Source organism: Dasypus novemcinctus, chromosome 2 (genome assembly GCF_030445035.2).
Source record: "Dasypus novemcinctus isolate mDasNov1 chromosome 2, mDasNov1.1.hap2, whole genome shotgun sequence".
NCBI classification, from domain to species: Eukaryota; Metazoa; Chordata; class Mammalia; order Cingulata; family Dasypodidae; genus Dasypus; species Dasypus novemcinctus.
In genome coordinates this window covers 133,527,485-133,546,866 of record NC_080674.1, presented here as the reverse complement: position 1 = coordinate 133,546,866, position 19,382 = coordinate 133,527,485, and the positions used below count along the sequence as shown (strand labels likewise).

The following is a 19,382-nucleotide window of genomic DNA, read 5'->3' as shown; positions in this document are numbered from 1 at the left end:
TCTCTATCAAAGGTAATATTTTATTGTTTGCTAAATCTATTTAGTGGTAAGTAAAAGCAAAGGAATCTTTTGTTTGCTTGATGAAGCATATTTCTCCGAAAAGTGAGCTAATAAATATTAAGTATTAAAAACGTAGGGGAGTGGTTGTAGCTCAGGGGTTGAGCACCTGCTTCCCAGGTCCCAGGTTCAATCACCAGTACCTCCTAAAACATAATAATAAAATGTTTTTAAGTATTTAAGAACACGTCAATAGAGTGTGACTCAGAACTCAAAATATGACTCAGAATACCCATAGCCCATCTTTCTCTCAACCTAGAATCTTTTTTTTTAAACATTTATTTATTTCCTCCCCTCCCCCACCCTGCTGTTTTTGCTGTCTGTGTCCATTTGCTGTGTGATCTTCTGTATCTATTTCTCTTTTTGGTCTTCTCTTCTCATTTTTTCTCCTCTAGGATTCACCAGGATTCAATCCTGGGGACCTCTGATGTAGAGAGAGGTTCCCTGTTAATTGCACCACCTCGTTCCTGGTTTCTACGGTGCTTCACCTCGACTCTCCCCTTCATCTCTTTTGTCGTACCATCACCTTGCTGCACGACTCACTTGCGCAGGCACTGGCTCACTGCGCGGGCACTCAGCTCACAGCGTGGACACTGGCTTGCCACCCAGGCAAAGTTTTCTCTTCTTTTTGACCAGGAGGCCTCAGGGGTCTAACCTAGGTCCTCCCAAATGGTAGGTGGAAGCCCTATCACTTGAGCCACATCAGTCTAGAATCTTAAATACCACACCTCACTCTCACAAAACATGTTTCAAAGTAGTGATTTTTTTGCAAGGGTGCCTATCACCTAAGGGATTTTGTTCAAAATATCCCAAATTCAGAGGAGGTGATTTGCTAAGTTCGGGATGAGGCTTGGACACCAAACACTCCACAGATGATTCTGATGTTCACCTAACGTTGAAAACTGCTGTTTTAAGGCAGATGCTGGTATTAATAGATTATCATCCTAACAGTTTTTGTTTTTTTTAAAGGAGGTACCAGGGATTGAACCTGGGACCTTGTATACAGCTCAAACCACTGAGCTATACCTGCTCCCTACCTAACAGTTCTTTATGCCACACAGTATCTTCTGAATAAGACAGGGCTTTAAGTATCAGTCAAAAGAGAGCTAGTTTGCAAAGCAAGTGTAGCTCACGGTTTGAGTGCCTGCTTCACATGTATGAGGTCCTGGGTTCAATCCCTAGTAAACCACCCCCAAAAAGAGCTAGTTTATACGTACTGATGTAGACAAAATAAAAAAGGTGGCCAAGGCCGATCCTTCCAGTTTACATTAATAGTCCATTACCACTATCAGCAAGATAATTTTTCTTGATCTTTAACAGCACTTGTAATGCCTGTTTCTAAAATGCTTTCTTTAGGCCAAAATACTTTAAACTCACCTTATCTGCTAGTTGAAACAAAGAAGTTAAATGATGACTAAATTTACTTACTGTAACAGTCTGGCCTGCCTTCAGCACATATCTTGAGGTATATTTGTAAGTGACTGATGTGTCTCCTATTTTTCTGATCATCTCCCAGCCTCCCATTGGTTGATCCTATTCACAGAACAAAATAAAACAAGGTCACTTTTCAAATACACGGAATGTTACGGAATAATTAAATAAATGAGTTCAGATGGCAGTTAAACTGATAACAGCTTTATGGTTGTCTTCCTGTGATTCACATATAACTACTAAAAAAGAAAAGATGGTTTCATCATGCGGCAAAACAGTAACTACTACATGGCTGCAGTTAATTAATTAAGGTACTTAATTTTAAAGAGGCCAAAACTAGAAGGAAAAGGATATAAATCAAATGAAATGGTCATATTCGCTGCTAGATCACATGGGTAATTCAAATTTATAATATAATCTAGCTATCATAATCCCAATTATAAACATTCAATATTTGATTCCTTTAAACTTTTAAAATATAGACACATAAGCTTAGAAATAGAAGAAGGAAAATATGTCCTTTATCTTCTGCAGTTGTACCACCACCACAAAAATTCAGCTTTTTTACCTTGAAGAATAAGGTCAGTGATGCAGTGAGTCAGTCCTAGGTGATAGCTACAACTTTGTTCCCAAAGCTGCCCAGAGCTGACTAATATCTAAAGGAAAGTACAGGATATCAAAGCAAAGAATTCCACTAATAAATATCCGCCTCTAACTCAAAAATAAAAATAAACCAGGCCACGAGCCAATGTCAGAAGAGCTCCACAAAGAGCTACTGCTATGCCCTTTGAAAAAGAGCAAAATTGCAATAATGGGGTAGTAGGGGCTACTCTGTTCCTTAGATGTTTTTTTTTTAAGGAAGTACCGGAGATTGAACCCAGGTCCTTGTACATGGGAAGCAGGCACTCAACCACTTGAGCCATACCCATTTCCTGTTCCTTAGTTTTAAAATTGTGACTAAGAGAGGCCTTACAGCCTAGACTCTTCAGTATCATAACTAACAGCCAATGCCCCTTTGCCCATCCAAACTATTTATGCACACATGACCAAGATAAGTTTGAATAACTTTGATGAATGTTTGACAGACCTGAATAATGACTTCAGGAAATAACATCCATCCAGTGCCCTCACACACCAAGCCTTCCACTAGCATTGTCTTAAAACACTTGGTGGCCCCCCGCTCAATGAGGCCTGGCCAGGGAGGAACTTCAGTACTGAGCTCCCGATCGCCATGACTCTATACTTTCTGCTAAGAATATGTTATCTTTACTTTGAAACAAATATATCTGTTTCATTAGTATTCACTCATTCATTTATTTAGAATATTCCCTGTAAATATCTGAGTCTGGGCTTACATTCCCTCCCTTTCATATAAAGCTTGTATTTAATTAATAGTTGCAGAAGAATACCCACTGTTGCACCCAACCACTCCAACTTTTCCCACAAATATAACCAGGGTAAAGAATAATAATAATTCATTCTTTGAAACACCACTGTGACAAAATGACCAAGTGTCAAAAAAAAAAAAGCCCTGGCTCAGTGAAGAAGGGTTAATGAAAAAAATCTTTAAACCACCAAGGACACCACCACCTCCTTCTCCTAATATAATTTTTATTTTGCTTCAAGTAAAGAGGAAGGAAACACTTATTCCCCAGAGAATACTGAATCTAAATAAAGGCTAAGGAGTTCTTTCAGTTTCAAGATCAACCATCAATCTGAGAAGACTTGTTGAGAAAAATGGGTATTTTTTTTTACCTGTTCAGAAGTGTTTTTCAAGCGGATAAATTTCCCATCAACATCTATCTCTTCAATGCAAACATTTCCAGTAGCTGAGGCAGAATGAGAGATGCTAACACTACTGCTCGCCTCAGATTCTTCCACATCAACTCTCTTCCGCTTTCCTCTAGTTGTACGAACACTACGACTTGAAGATGCTCGTGACACTGTCACACGGGAAGACGGGCTTGGAGAGAGCTTCAATCTATATGAGAAAAATATAGCATTCAGTTATAAAACACATATGCTTTTCCCACCTAAAATCAAAACAAAAACCAAAAAATCTTGTACACACATTTCTAAAGCAAAACACTATTACCAATCTGTTAGGCAAAGCCGATATACATTTTAATTAAGATGAACTCATTTATGCTAGAATCCATCAATTTTCTTTAAAAAAAAAAAAACAACCAATTTGAATGTTTTTTCCAGGAATAAAAGTAATATAATCATAATACACGAAGTATGAAAAACAGGGGGAAATCATTTCAACTATCACTACCCTACTATAATCACTTCTATTTCGCATACTATTTTCTCTTTTCATACCTATATTTTCTTTTCACAAGTAATTACAGTCATAGCAAATGTAATGTTGAATCTGATTGGGCTTTCTATCCTAAATCTGTCACTTTCTGTCTAGACCTTTTTCTGAGAGTATTACAAGGATTTATACAATAACCAGATTTGCAGAATAAATGAAAGAATAAAGACTTCTTTCAGTCAAATTCAGTATTTTACAACATTTTAAATTACCAAATCATTTAAAATCTCAAAGGAGATACTCCACCCTGACATATAATAAAACTACTTGAGCAGTATCTTCTGTTGAATTAGAATATGACCTACTATCTCTACACATAGATTTTTCTTAAAATGACAGAAAATATTAAAAACCGTCTTAAGTGTTTTTTTTCCAAATAAAACTGCTTTTCTTTAAATAAAAGGGGTAAGGCAAAGAGACAACTATAGCAAAGGACAGCACATAAGTTCCTTACCTCTCCTCTTCACCTTCTAAGAGTTTCCTATAAGCACTGATTTCCATGTCCAGAGCTAACTTTACATCAAGAAGTTGTTCATAATCATTCAGCTGCTCTTGCATCTGATCCCGTATTTCTGCCATCTCTCTCTCTTTGTCAGACAACATGCGACGAGAGTTGTCTCTTTCTTTAGCAAGCAAGTCCTCCAACTCTTGAATCCTTTCCAAACATCCTCTAGACTTCAGATACAAGGAAACACATTAGCACAAAATTAGCACAAGGCAGCTATTTAAAACCTTTCATTGGACTGGAAAACAAATAGAACCTGATGGAATCACTAACTCAAAATTCCTCAAATACAAAACACAGTTCTCAGGAAAATTTTGACTTTAAAAGACTAAAAAAGAAATACTCTCCATATGTAAGCATATGTATAACTTTTCTATATTTGGCCAAATAGAGCAAACTTTTAAGCTATGGTTTTGAGAAAGTCGACTCAGGCTTCCCTTGCTTTTACTTAAAAACTATAACAAAAGTAAAGAACTAAAAAAAATACGAAAACTTTCACAAAACAGATGGGTAGATGGAAGTGGGAAAGATTCAGAAACCAAAGAAAAGGGATTCTGGATATTATGCGAAAGGCACTACATGATTTCCCTTTGCGACTGCTGTGTCATCTCAATGTCTTAAGTCCACTGACTAGTACAGAAAGGGTACACAGGGAAGTGGACTTGGCCCAATGGATAGGGTGTCTGCCTACCACATGGGAGGTCTATGGTTCAAACCCTAGGACTCCTTGACCCATGTGGAGCTGGCCCATGAGCAGTGCTGATGCGCACAAGGTGTGCCCTGCCACGCAGGGGTGTCCCCTGTGTAGGGGAGGTCCACATGCAAGCAGTGCGCCCCGTAAGGACAGCCGCCCAGCGCAAAAGAAAGTGCAGCCTGCTCAAGAATGGTGCCACACACACACGGAGAGCTGACACTGCAAGATGACGCAACAAAAAGAAACAGATTCCCAGTGCCGCTATAAGGATAGAAGTGGTCACAGAAGAACATGCAGTGAATGGACACAGAGAACAGACAATGGGGAGGTTGCGGGGGGAAGGGGAGAGAAATAAAAAAAAATAAATCTTAAAAAAAAAAAAAGAAAGGGTATACAACATAGTGTGGTTTATAAAATAGTTTTAAACATAGAAATTTCACAATTGGTATTTTTTTTAAAAAAGCAACCTTTTTTTTTTTTTAAAAAAAAAAAAAGCAATTTATTTCAGGAACTTTTGTAGCTCAAGGGTAATTATTTTTCTAAAGTTTTTCCATAACAGAATCCATCTCAGTAGCCTCAGAAATTGTCAAGTGTAATCAACTCAAAAAGACTGATGGATAGCTTGGGTCCTTAGATTCACAAGTAGCTGCACTAAAGCAGGAGAGAAAGGGCAGATACTACACAAAGATTAAATCTGTAAGGTTAGAGCTAAAAAGGAACCGTACAACCTACTCTCACATGTTTAGAAAATTGGTAGTTAAAAAGATAGCCAAATAAATAGAGGATGGATGGATAAATGAATGGATGGACGGATAGAATAATATATCAAATGTGGTAAAATGTTAAAGGTTGATGGATCTGCTATCTAGGTGGGGAGTATGTTGGGGTTCTCTTATGGGTTTTGTATTATTTGTCCAACTATTCTATAAATTTGAAATTATTTCAAAATAAAAATTGTTTAATTTTGAACAAATACAAACATCTTGTGTTACCATATACACTGTACTCTTATCAGAAAATTTATTTCTATGGGAGCATGGGTTAATTTCACAACTGACTTACACATAATAGGTGGTGGAAACCAGGTTTCTGACTCTTGAAAACCAGTTAGAACTGAGCAAGAAAGGAAAACTGGCGTGAAACTTGTACTGGATTAAAGTCAGAAACATCTGTATGAAGTCAGGATTAGCTTAATATAAATCCATATGAATAGATATAGGTACATTTATAGATACATATATATATATATATATATATATATACACATGGGTTAGTATACATACACTCTATGGTGGAGATACAGGTTAACATCACTGGTGATAGATACCACGGAGATATCATATACCCCTGATATCAATGATGCGATGAGAAAGGCGCTTCAACTCTGTGCTACCATTTCCAAAAACCCACTGCCCCTATTTAATCATGAGAGAAACACCTGACAAATCCAGATTGGGGGACATTCTACAGAATATCTGGCCAGTCCTCCTCCAGACTGCAAAGGTCATGAAAAACAAAGAAAGACTGTATACTGTCACAGACCAGGAGACAGGGGAGAAATGTGGTAGCCTAGAACAGAAAAAGGACATTAATGGGAAAACTGGTAAAATCCAAATTGTCTGGAATCTAGTTAAATAGTAATATACTAATGCCAGTTTCATAGTTTTAATAAATGGACCATGGTAACACAAGATGTTAATAATGGGGGGAGCTGGGTGAGGGATACACAAGAACTGTCTAAACTAAGTTTTCAGTAAATCTAAAATTACCTCTACGCACATTTATATACACAACTACACATGTATTTTTTTTAAATCCTTTTTAATTTTAATTAAAATCAAAGAATAGCACCTGACGTTTTTATTAGAAGCAATGAACGTCTTAAGTATGCTACTGAGTATAGTCCCTAGCCTAAGAAAGTTTGCATTTAATTGCATTTGCACAAAAAAACATGCTATAAATTGAGAAACAATTTTTTTCCACTCATGCTTCTGATACTTTCTTCTTTCCAAAAGGAAAAAATAATACATTCAAAACTTCCATCTCTTCACCTTATTTCACATGTCAGAGAGAGCAGAATGGGGAACAAGGTAGACTCAGTCATACAAAGAAAATGAAATTCTTATTGCCTAACAGGCAGCATGATGAAACTTATAAGACTAAGCAATAGATATTATTAAGATACACACATGGAAAACATTTTTAAAAAGCTTCTTTCTTTTTGATGATTTTTCTAAGGATAAAACTTAACTAATGTAAAAGCTCCTCAGAATAATTATTTATCATAAAATCTGATACCAGCAATGAATATATTAAAGAGCATTCTCCTCCCCTCAAATTAAAAACTATTCTAGGGGCCAGATGTAGCTCAGTGGTTGAACACCTACTTTCCAGGTTCAATTCCCAGTACCTCCTAAAAATTAAAAAAGTAAAAATAAAAATAAATTTAAAAAGAAAAAAAAAAAAAAAACTATTCTAGTTGAAGAGAGTGCTTCCTCTTCTACTTCCTAAGCTGTTAATTCCTGAAACCCCCAAGGTCTTGCTTAACATCATTTAAAAACCACTAACCTGAGGTTAACAAAAGACAAAATGCAAGGATGGGAGCATAACTAACAGACAAAACAAGGAAACAGTTCTGAACCTGGCATCATAAAACACAGCTACAAAATCAAGTTTAACAGTCCACTGCTATTTAGCCACAAGCATGTCTCAGGCTCCTCATCTGTAAAATGAAGACCGAACTCAAGAGAAAAACATCTGCACCAAGTATAATCAAGTGCATTAAGCAACAGTCAAGAAAAAAAGGAGAGAGAAGAGGAGGGTGAAGCAGTATTATACAGAGAAAAGTAGTAAACATATAGGACCATTTTTAGAAAGGTACTTGCTAAGACAATGCAGTGGAAATAAAGTTTATCTCTTAAATTCCTAAAGAAAATCTTTGAAGACAGTGAAAGTATAAAGGGAAAGACTGGGAACCAAGAAGAAAATTCATTTACCAGCCTGGAGCCTTTGGGCAAGTCATTACACAAGTTAATACACTCACACTCACTTAGGTCTTGTGGTCACTAAATGAACTCGAAAGTCTTTTCAGCTCTACTGTTACATGACAAACTTTAAAATATCACCAGGACAAAATGGGTTTAAAATAATTTTAAAAACCTATATTGTAATAAGCATACAATAGACAATATAAAATTCAGCCTCTATCTTAACTAATTTTTTTATACTAACCTACTTTATATAATTCATTTTTCATTTTGTTTTTTAAATTCTTGCAATAAATACATCTTCAGTTTTATAATTAGAGAAGATTTTACTAAAAAAAGTAAAAAGGAAGAAAGAAAGGAAAGCCTCAAAGTTTATTATTACATGGAAAGTTTCAAAACAAGATTTCCTTGCTTAAGGAAAATAGAAGCTGAAATAAGGTGAGCAGTAAATTATTAAAGCACTTCGCTGAATACTTATACAGTTGTACTTGTACTCTGTGTCCGTATCGACATCACTCTTAGCTTGAAAACTGATTTTGAGCAGTGTCCTGCATGCTTAAGCTGCACCTAGAGCACATCGTCACATACTTGTAGGTACCCAGTTGCTACAACCAAATCTCACTTGTCACTTAGGTGTACTAATCAATGAATCAGTCATTAAATTCTTAACATACAAATTAGTGCTACTTCCCAATATCTTAATTATTAAGTAGCTTAAGCACTAAGAAAATGTGTCTAAACACACAAAGCATTCACCACCCACAAAGAATTTTTGCATGTTTCTCCTCATTATGCTTTCTGAATGTGATGAAAACAAAAAGAATGTGTTGGGAACAGAACTCCGCAGGTGAAACTGTTGGCTGGGTGGGAACATATGGGTCCTAAGTAAGCTCACTGTCTAAACTAGCAGGCTGCAACCCCCCAAAGGCAAGTCCCTCTGCTCTGTCTAACTGACTGATTAGGAATATCAGCTCAGAGGATGTTTATGCAATGCAAAACAAAAATTAGGGTGACAGTACCATGAAAATCAATGCACAGGATAATACCATCATCTTTGGCTAATAGAGGAAGGCAGCACAAAGAAGGTAGCCCACCAAGTTCAACTTTGATTCTTCTTAGGGGAAGGTGCTTGCTTACCTCTTTCTGTAGATTAGAAAGCTGAGATGAAAGGCTCTCAATTCTCATACGACTTTCCATCAGTTCTTCCCTGGCACTATTCACAGTAGAAGTATTCATTTCTGAGGACAGCCTGGCATTCTCAAGCTAAAAGAAAAAGCAAGCCAGTCAGTTTATCTAGTCAATTAAAACTAACAAATGAGGAAGCATGACTCACCTAAAGACATTTCAAACATAAGCCTGCTAGTAACTGGTTGATGAAACACAGGAAAAGCATCATGAAGTTCGCTGACATGATATGAGTTACCTTATAAGTCTGTCTGCATATGTAAGCTCACGAAGAAAGAAATTAGATTACAGGTCACCAGGGGCAAAAGGGATGCAAAATGGGTATATGAAGGTTTTTCTTTGGGGGTGAAGGGAAAGTTTTAGTAATGGATGGTGGTAAGGGTATTTCATTACTGTTTTATGATTAATCCCACTGAACGGTATGCTTGGGAGGGGTTGGGATGTTAAGATTTATGTTGTAAACATGTTTCCACAATTAAAAAAAAGAGAGAGAGAAACCAGAGATAATGACAATTAGATGCACTACTTAATCCTGGATGGGATCTAAGAATGGAGGGGGGAAAGGCTCAAAAGGACATTATTGAGACATAAGGAAAAAATGGAATACAGTCTGTAAGCTCTATGTCAATGTTAAATTTCTTGAACTTGATAACTTCACTTAAGATGGTTACATATGTGAAAATCCTGTTCTTCGGAAATATACATGGAGTATTATGTGTTCAAGGACTATGATGTGTGCAACCTGCTCACAAATGTTCAGAAGATAGACAGACAGATATGGATGGATGGATGCATGCATGGATGGATGGACAGAATGATGGATGGACAGAATGGTGAGGCGAAGGCGACAAAATGTTAAAATTGGTTCATTTGAATATGGAGAGGACAAGCTATGTTGGAGTTCTCTGTAAGGGGTTTGTACTGTTTTTACAACTGTCCTATAAGTTTGAAATTATTTCAAAATAAAAAGTTAAAAAAAAAAGTCTTTGACTTTTAGATTCAGTTCCTAATATATAAGCTTAAACAATGTTAATATACCTGGGTCTTTAACCAAAGTTTATTACTATAATACTTTATCCATTAAATCTTTACTGTCTCAGGTAATACCACTAAAAAGAAGATTGGGCAGTAGGAATTTGACTGTAGTGATATTTGTACAAAACAACCATCACACATCCCTAACTTAGCAAATCCAATACAGAAAATAAATAAGCAATAAGCAGAAAGTACTAATTTATTATTTCAAACCAGACAAAAACATTTACTGATAACTTCCTTTGGGAAGCAGAAACTGCTCTTATGCTAGAAACCATACCCAGTTCCATAACATCCATAACATTCCCTCCTGCATGTTCTTTGGCAAATGTTTTTACGTATGCCATCTGCTCCCTCTGAGGCCATGGTCAATGTGACTGATACGTTAGTTCCTTCACTGCCAAGCATAATGTCTTAATTCAATGTATTATTTAAAAAGATCTCTCATTTTTATCAGCTAATTACTATACTTCATAAAATGAAATAAAGGCAACACGAGTAGTTTGAGGCCATCCAACAAAACTTATTTTCAAGACCTCCATGGTCCTAATTTTCTAAGCCTTAGATTTAATCAAATCATATAACATTTAACACACTTTAGTAAAAGATGAACTGGTTGGTGATTTTACGGATTTTTGCATGGCCCACTAATACATGTGTAAAGTTTCTATAACACTTTATAAATGAATAACAGCATAAGAGGAAGGACTACCAAATTTATTTTTTGAACTATTTCCAATATTCATAGAGACTAGGGGAATAACAAATTATCTCTCTCATGTTCTCCATCATAACTATAAAAGTACTGATTTCAAGTATCCAAACAAATCCTCAGAAGAGAAAATTGCTCACTTTGGCATGGTAAGTCTGCTCAAGCTCTTCCTTGTACAGTTTCACTTGGGCATCATGTTGTTCTCTCATCTCATGAAGAGCTTGAGCCAACTTGTACTCATACTCAATCTGACGCCCAGAATCCACCTCTACCAAGCGAGTTTCATGCTTCCTTCTGGTCTCATTAATCTCCTAGAAAAAAAATAAATGACACATCAATGAGTTGCTGCCATGTCTGCACTGCTACAATTCCATAAGACATCAGGGCTATCTCAAGTTTCATACACAAACCTTATCTCTGTGCTAGGGCAGGCATTTGAATTAACACTTGCCTGAGAACGTCTTAGTTTTCAGGTGAGAAGATTTCGAGATAGGACTGACGACAGAAGTGGTGGCATCTCAGTCCCCGGGAATCTTCTACTTCTTTAAAGTAGTAGAGCTATTTATTTCTCTTGAAGCAAGGAGTGGCCTGGATGATTTACTATAGTACCATGCAATCATAGATAACCATGTACATTAAACAGTAATTGTTTTTCTAAATTGTTCTATTGATTCTAAGGGCATGACTGAAAATAATTCACATAGAAAGTTAAACTTGTCAGTCAGGACAACTTCAACTAGAAGCTGTATGAGTAAGAAGATAATTTTCTTAGACATAGGAAGCAATAAGCAGAACAAGCTAATTTACAAGGCTCCTTTTAACAGCTGGTGTTACACTATCATGATTGTGAATAATTCACATCATAGTGAATTAGCACATAGTGTCATATGTGCTAATTCAAGCACATATGACAATTCACTATTAAAGAATAGAAACAGTAGGCATGATGCTTCACTCTTTGTTTTAAGAAACTGTCTAAAACTGGAATGGGGGACTCACTGGTGAGGAACACAAGTCCAAACAAATAAAATTTCCATTTAAACTTCTGGTTGTGAAAAGATAACAATCTGTCCTAGTAGCAATAATTAAAGGGGCCACAAGAGGGAGACATAACCCACTGGAATTCTAGTTTCTGTAGCTTAGTAGTACATTCATTTTTCTCTGTTGCAGAGGAAAATGCACTTCTCAATCAGAAGACCAGGGTCAAATTCCAGTTCTGCTATTAATTTCCCTGAGCTCATATAAGTTTTAATGACATCTACAAATGTTGAGTTATCTTTTCTTTTCTTCCTCTTTTTCCTGTTTTTCTGTCATTTTTCCTCCCCCTAACTGTTCATAATAAAGAACTTAGATATACTTATTGAATGTAATTAATCCTAAGTATAAGAAAAGAAAAGAAAATGAAATTAAAGTTTAAAAATCCCATTCTAAAAAAGTAAAAAACAAAAAGACAACCTAATTTTAAACATGGAAAAAGGACTGAAATAGACATTTCCCCCAAAAAGATATACAAATGACCAAAGCAAAAGAAAAGATGCTCAACATCATCAGCCACTAGGGAAATGCAAATCAAAACCACAATAAGATACTTCATACCCACTAGAATTGCTATTATTGGGGGAAAAAAAAGTGTTGGAGAAAATGTGGGGAAATAGGGAACCTCATGTATTATTGGTGGGAATGTAAAACGGTACAACCACTGTGGAAAACACAGTTTGGCAGTTCCTAAGAAAATTAAAGATAGAATTACCATATGACTCAACAATCCCACTCTAGGTATACATACCCAGAAGTGAAAGCAAGGACAAACATTTGTACAAAATGTTCATAGCAGCATTTTTTACTCTGGCCAAATGGTGCAAGCAACCCAAGTTTCCATCAACAGATGAATGAATCAACAAAATGTGGTACATACAAACAATGATTATTTAGCTATAAAAAGGAGTGAAGTTCTGATATATATATAACATACAAATATTGGATGATTTCACTTATATGAAATAACTGGAATAGGCAAATTCATAGGGACAGAAAGTAGATTAAAGACTACAGGGGCAGGAGGGAAGATGGGAAGGCAATGATGCTTTAGTGAGTGCAGAGTTTCTTTTTGGAGTGATGAGAAGGTTTTGGTAATGGACAGCAAACAGTAGCACAACATTGTGAATTTAACTAATACCACTTAATCATACACTTGAAAGCGGTTAAAATGGGAAATTTTATGCTGTATAAATGTTACCGCAATAAAAATTTTTTAAAAGGAAGAGCAAATACCAAAATTTCAAAGATGCTACCCACTTAAAAAATATTTTTTACTGATGCCATTTTTCATTTATTATTTTAGGTAGAACTACTGACCTTAGAAAGAAAAAAAAAACCCTATTCCTGGTTTAAAGATGGAGAGTTCACACTAAACATCAAAACAGACAGTTAACAAAACAAAAAGATAAGTCCAACTCATATAAAAATAATTGATTTACTACAACAAAAATGTTATTGTTAAATATAATGCAGCACTCACTACAGTTTACAATGATCTTTCACAAACAATATTTCACCGTGATCCTCACCACCCCTTCAAGAAACAACAGCAGGTATCAGTATTTTACTAAGTGAAAAAACTAATTCAAGAGTTTTTCATACAGTGTACTTTGAACCAGCAATAACTATTGAGTTAATCCTAGATTGCTATTTTAAAAAGCCTAAATTTCTATTACATTATATATTTCTACAGTTAAAAAAATATTTCAAACCACAATTAATTTCTATTTTAAACCACTGTTACTTTTCACTGTTTTCAAAATTATACTCCTTCTAAGAGATGTGGATGGCCACTGTCGCCACTGTTATTCCACATTGTACTGAAGTTCTAGCCAGAGCAGTTAGGCAAGTAAAAGAAATAAAAGACATCCAAATTGGAAAGGAAATAAAACTTTTCACTATTTGCAGATGACATGGTCCTATATATAGAAAATCCCAAAATGAATTCAGTTAAGTGGTGGGGTATAAGATCAACACATGGAAATCAGTCATTTATCTATACACTAGTAATGAGCAATCTGAGGAGGAAATCAAGAAAAAAATTCCATTTACAACAGCAACTAAAACAATCAAATATATAGGTATATATTTAACCAAGAAGGTAATGGGACTTCTACACAGAAAATGACAAAACATTGCTAAAAGAAATCAAAAGACGACCTATATAAATGGAAGGACATTCCATGTCCAAGGTTTGGAAGACTGAATATTGTCAAAATGTCAATTTTACAGACTGCGTTTACAGATTCAAAGCAATCCCAACCAAAATTCCGGTAGCCAGTCTTCTTTGCAGACATGGAAAAGCCAACCATCAAACAGCCAAAACCATCTTAAAAAGAAGAATAAAATTGGAAGACTCACACTTACCAATTTTAAAAGTTATTAAAAAGCAATGGTCAAACAGCATGAAAATTGCACAAGGACAGAAATACAGAACTATGGAATCTAATTGAGAGTTCAGTAATAGACTCTCACACCTATGGCCAATTGATTTTTGACAAGGGTATCAAGTCCACACAATAAAGAAAGAATAGTCTCTACAACAAATGGTGTTGAGAAAACTGAATATCCACAGGCAAAAGAATGAAGAGGACCCCTATCTCACATCATGTATCAAAAATTAAGTCCAAAATGGATCAAAGACCTAAATATAAGAAGTAGGGCTATAAAACTCCTAGAAGAAAACAAAGGGAAGCATCTTCAGGATCATGTGTTAGGCAATGACTTCTTAGACCTTACACTAAAAACATAAGAAAAACAAAAAGATAAATGGGACCCTCATTACAATTAAAAACTTTTGTGCACTAAAGGATTTCCTCAAGAAAGCAAAAGACCACCTACAGAATAGAAGAAAATACCTGGAACCACATACCTGATTAGGGTTTAAATTTCCAGAATCTATAAAGAAATCCTACAACCCAACAACAAAAAATACTAAAAGAACACAACAAAAAATAATAAAAAGACTTGAATAGACATTTCTCCAAAGAAGATATCAAAGGACCAAAAAAATACATGAGAAGATGTTCAACATCACTAGCCATTAAGTAAATGAAATCAAAACAACAAGGAGATACCATTTCACACTTACTAGAATGGCTACTACCAAAAACTGAAAAATAGCACGTGTTGGAGAGGGTGTGGAGGAACAGAAACACTAACTCACTGATGGTGGCAATGCAAAATGGTATAACCACTATAGAAAACAGTTGGACATTTCCTTAGAAAGAACAGAACTACCATGTAATATGGCAATCCCATTTTTAGCTATATACTCAAAAGAATTGAGAGCAGAGATTTAAACAGGTATTTGTACACCAATGTTCATAGCAGCACTGCTCACAATTGCCAAAAGATGGATACAATCCAAGTGTCCATCCATAGAGGAATATATAAACAAAATGTGGCATATACCTACAATGGAATAATATGCAGCCAAGAAAAGGAACGAGATTCTGATAATTCAACAACATGGATGAACCCTGAAGACATGACGAGTGAAAAAAGCCCGACTCAAAAGGACAAATATTGTATGATCTCACTGATATGAAATAATTGGAATAGTTTCATAGTCAGAAACTAGAACACATATTGCCACAGACTGGGAAGGTCTATGGAATGACATTAGAGCTTAATTGGAAGAATTTATGCTAGAGATGATGGAAAAGTTATGGTAATGGATGATAATCATAGTAACAAAGTACTGTGAATGTAATCAGAACCACTGAATTACCTGTATCTGGATGTGGCTAAAGTGGGAATTGTTACGTTGTATATGTTACTAAAAAAATTACACAAATGAAATATACATAAAAAAAGACACAGCTTCTAAAAATTTAAGTATTTTATTTTACAGTATGTTTTCCACCTCCTTCGATTTTATTACTACTCTGTTTGGCAACCATTGTTCTTCCACCTACAGGCTTGCCCAAAGTGGTTAAGGCTTACATATGACTTGAAAAATGTCCATATATACCTATAAATGCTGTGGATAGCAGCATCCAAGATGGCCCCCAAAGACTGCTGCCTCTTGGTGTTCATACCCTTGTGTAATCAATCCCCTTCCACATTGTATCAGGGGCTGGTCTGTCTGACCAAGAGAAGACAGCAGAAGTGATGGTGTGCCACTCCTCTGACTAGGTAATAGAAGATATTGCAGCTTCTGTGCTGGTCGTTTTCTCTCTCTCATCACACACCCTTGGGGGAAGCCATATCATGAGCAGCCCTTATGGAGAGACCCACATGGCAAGGAACCCTGCCAATAGTCATGTGAATAAGCTCAGAAGCACTTCCTCCAGCCCAGGTTGAAAGCTTGACTGCAACCTCATGAGAGACCCCGGAACAGAACCACCCGGTTAAGTGCTCTCAGATTCCTGACCTGCGGAAATTGTGAAATTATAAATGTTTGTGGTTTTTAAGTTGCTAAGTTTAGGAGTAATTTGTTAGGAACAACTGATAACTAACATATGTGCTTAAACATGTTGATTGTAGTTAGCTGCTATGGACCAAGCCTTGATAAATAGAGTAGGATGAGGTATAATCACATCTGTTTATCATTACAGCTTGATTTCTTAGATGCAGCCTTTTAGTAGCAATACCTTGAATAATTTACCTACCAAATTCTCCCTTTCCCAAATTTCGTCTTTATATCTGATACCTTTTTTGTGGGAAAGAAATCATAAATAAAATATATTTTTACACATATAATCATAACAAAGTCTTTTAGGTCCCCTCTTGTTTCTGAAAAGAGTAAAATTATATATAGTTACCTCCTCATACATGTTTTTACGAAACTCCAAGTCCTCAGTAAGACTCTGGCAGCGATTCTCCAAATCTACTTTAAGTAAAGTTTCATCTGCTAACTGTTTTTTGGCAGCAGCTAAGGAGGCTTCCAACTATAAAAAGGAAATAGTTGTGATTAAAGAATTATACAGTAATCATCTATTAATGAATTTAAGATACCTATGAATAAAATCAAGTACTGTAATTCCTATATAGGTATCAATGTATGAAAGTAACACAAATTAACCTTTATCACAGAACTGTGCACCCAATTGCTGGTTCCACCCAGAGTGCTATCCCAAATAAACTCTCAAATTTATTAATGGGCAATAGGAACTAGAACAAAGACCTATGATTTACATTTCAAAAATCAAAGTGAAGATTTAGCTAACCACTTTCATATTTTCCTATGTGCAGAGCAGCATTATGAATCTTCTCTTTTTCTCCCTCACATTTTGGTGCAATAATGAAATAGGCTTTGAGAGCAAGTGAGACAATTAGCACAAGTACTACGAAATCTAGATACTAGAGTTGACAACATTTCCCATGCTAGCTACATTAAGACTCTTTATCAAGGGCAAGACACACAGAGAGCTAAGACAGATGGGGCAATTAACATGCAAAATATGATTCATGAACAGAATTTACTTTACCTGGGCAATCTGATCCTTCATATCCTCCAAATCTCCCTCTAAACATTTTTTGTCACCAAGTGCAGTGGCCAGAGCCGCATCTTTAGAATTCAGTGCTGCTTCATATTCTCGAAGCTTGATCTGGGCTCCATTAAGATCAGATTCTTTCTTAGCATAACTGCAATATATTTGAAAAAACACAAGACATCAAATTATACCCAGGGTTTGAAGACTCTCCCTCCCTGTTTAAGGAAGAAACAGAAGAGGCATTTAAATAAGTACTGCCATAACCTACTAAAATTAGAGAAGCAATTCAAGAGAATTAGAGCTACTTTTTGGTAGATAACAACTTTCTCTTCCAATGGCAAATGATTACATAATATCATGAATTTATTATCACTGAAGCCAAAAGGAGTTAAAATGGGAAACTGAGTTGCATATATGTTAGTATGATGACAAGTTAAATATATATATATAATAATACAGCTGCTATCAGCCCACACAGCCTAGACTATTGGACACATTTGTGGCTCCATCCCTGCCACTGACAAAGAAAGAGAGACAGTGCTCCCTCACTCTCTCTGGACAACTGCAGTCACTTTTGGCCCACAGGGATTAGGCTATTTCATACATTTGTGGCTCCATCCCCGCCCAGAACAGTGCTCTCTCAGCCTCTCTGGACAACTGCAGTTGCTTTCAGCCCGCAGACTGTATTAGCGGGCATGCCAGTGGCTCCATCCCCACCCGACAAGGCAACAACCTATGAGACGCAGCGAAGGCAGGGCTGAAAGAAATTTAAAGCCCTCAATGCTTACATTAAAAAAAGAAACGCTAAAATCAAAGACTTAACCACGTAGCTGGAGGAACTAGAAAAAGAACAGCAAACTATTCCCAAAGCAAGCACAAGGAATGAAATAACAAAGAGAAGAAATAAATTAAATTGAGAACAAAAAAATAATTAACCAAACCAAAAGCTGGTTCTTCAAGATGATCTATAAAACTGACAAACCCTTAACCAGACCAGACTGATATATATATATATATATATATAAAATAAAAGATGCAATGAAACAGAAATGAGGGGGGAGACATTGTATATTTTACTTTTTAAAGACGCTTTAGATTATATTAATGTTACATAAAAATTATAGGGGATTCACATATATCTCACCCCCTCCCCCTCTTCCCCTCTCCCAATTTTCCACATCAAGGACGTCTTTCATTAGTGTGCTACATTTGTTACAACTGATGAACACATATGCAAGCATTGCCACTAACTGTGGACTGTGTTTATATTACAGTTAATACTCTGCCCCACACAGTTTTATAGGTTATGAGAAAATGTATAATGGCCTCTATCCATCATTACAATGTCTTGCAGGACAATTTCAATGTCCCAAAAATGTCCCCATGTAAACCTATTCTTCTCCCTCCCTCCCCTCAGAACCTCTGGTGGCCACTGCTTTTATATCAATAATGAAAGTTCTTTCATTGCTAGAATAATAAGTCTATATATAATAGAATAGTCTACTTTAGTCCACTGTTCATTGCCCCAATCTTGAGGATGTGGGGATGGTGATGCCCACTCTGTTTCTCACTGAGAGGGGGCTTAGTTCCCATGGGGTAGATGGATGGAGCTATCTTGCTTGCAGTTGCAAACACACTCTGTTCCTCGGGATGGGCATTGTCCATCATCATATCCTTATTAGTTGTCCTGGGTGAGACCAATGAATCGGTGAGAAGGTGTTGGCTGCAACATATGGGTTCAACCAGCATATGAAAAGACCAAAGATTGAAGTCTCTGGGACATATGTAACAAGTACAGTGCTAATTATAAGTTCAAATAAAAGGGGCAGAAGAGCATGTAGGGAAACTCTAAATGAGTCTCTGTTAATATGAGCATAAATTCCAAAGGAAGGTGCAATAACAAGGTGACGAATTCCTGAGTCTTTCTGCCCTGTGTATAGTTCCTAGATGTCTCTAGAGCCCTCAGGAGCCCCGCTG

At 36.2% G+C, this 19,382-nt stretch overlaps 1 protein-coding gene across 1 annotated transcript in view; it reads right to left on the bottom strand.

Moving 5' to 3' along the window:
- The window catches only part of LMNB1 (lamin B1), a 69,617-nt gene that overhangs the window by 9,624 nt on the left and 40,611 nt on the right, over positions 1-19,382 (bottom strand). The window contains exons 2-8 of the mRNA XM_004448154.5: positions 17,400-17,556; positions 16,734-16,859; positions 11,067-11,237; positions 9,132-9,257; positions 4,263-4,483; positions 3,244-3,469; positions 1,486-1,590 (exon numbers count right to left, since the gene is read on the bottom strand). Of these exons, the coding sequence (XP_004448211.1) occupies positions 1,486-1,590; positions 3,244-3,469; positions 4,263-4,483; positions 9,132-9,257; positions 11,067-11,237; positions 16,734-16,859; positions 17,400-17,556 (1,132 nt within the window). The remainder of the gene's footprint in view (positions 1-1,485; positions 1,591-3,243; positions 3,470-4,262; positions 4,484-9,131; positions 9,258-11,066; positions 11,238-16,733; positions 16,860-17,399; positions 17,557-19,382) is intronic.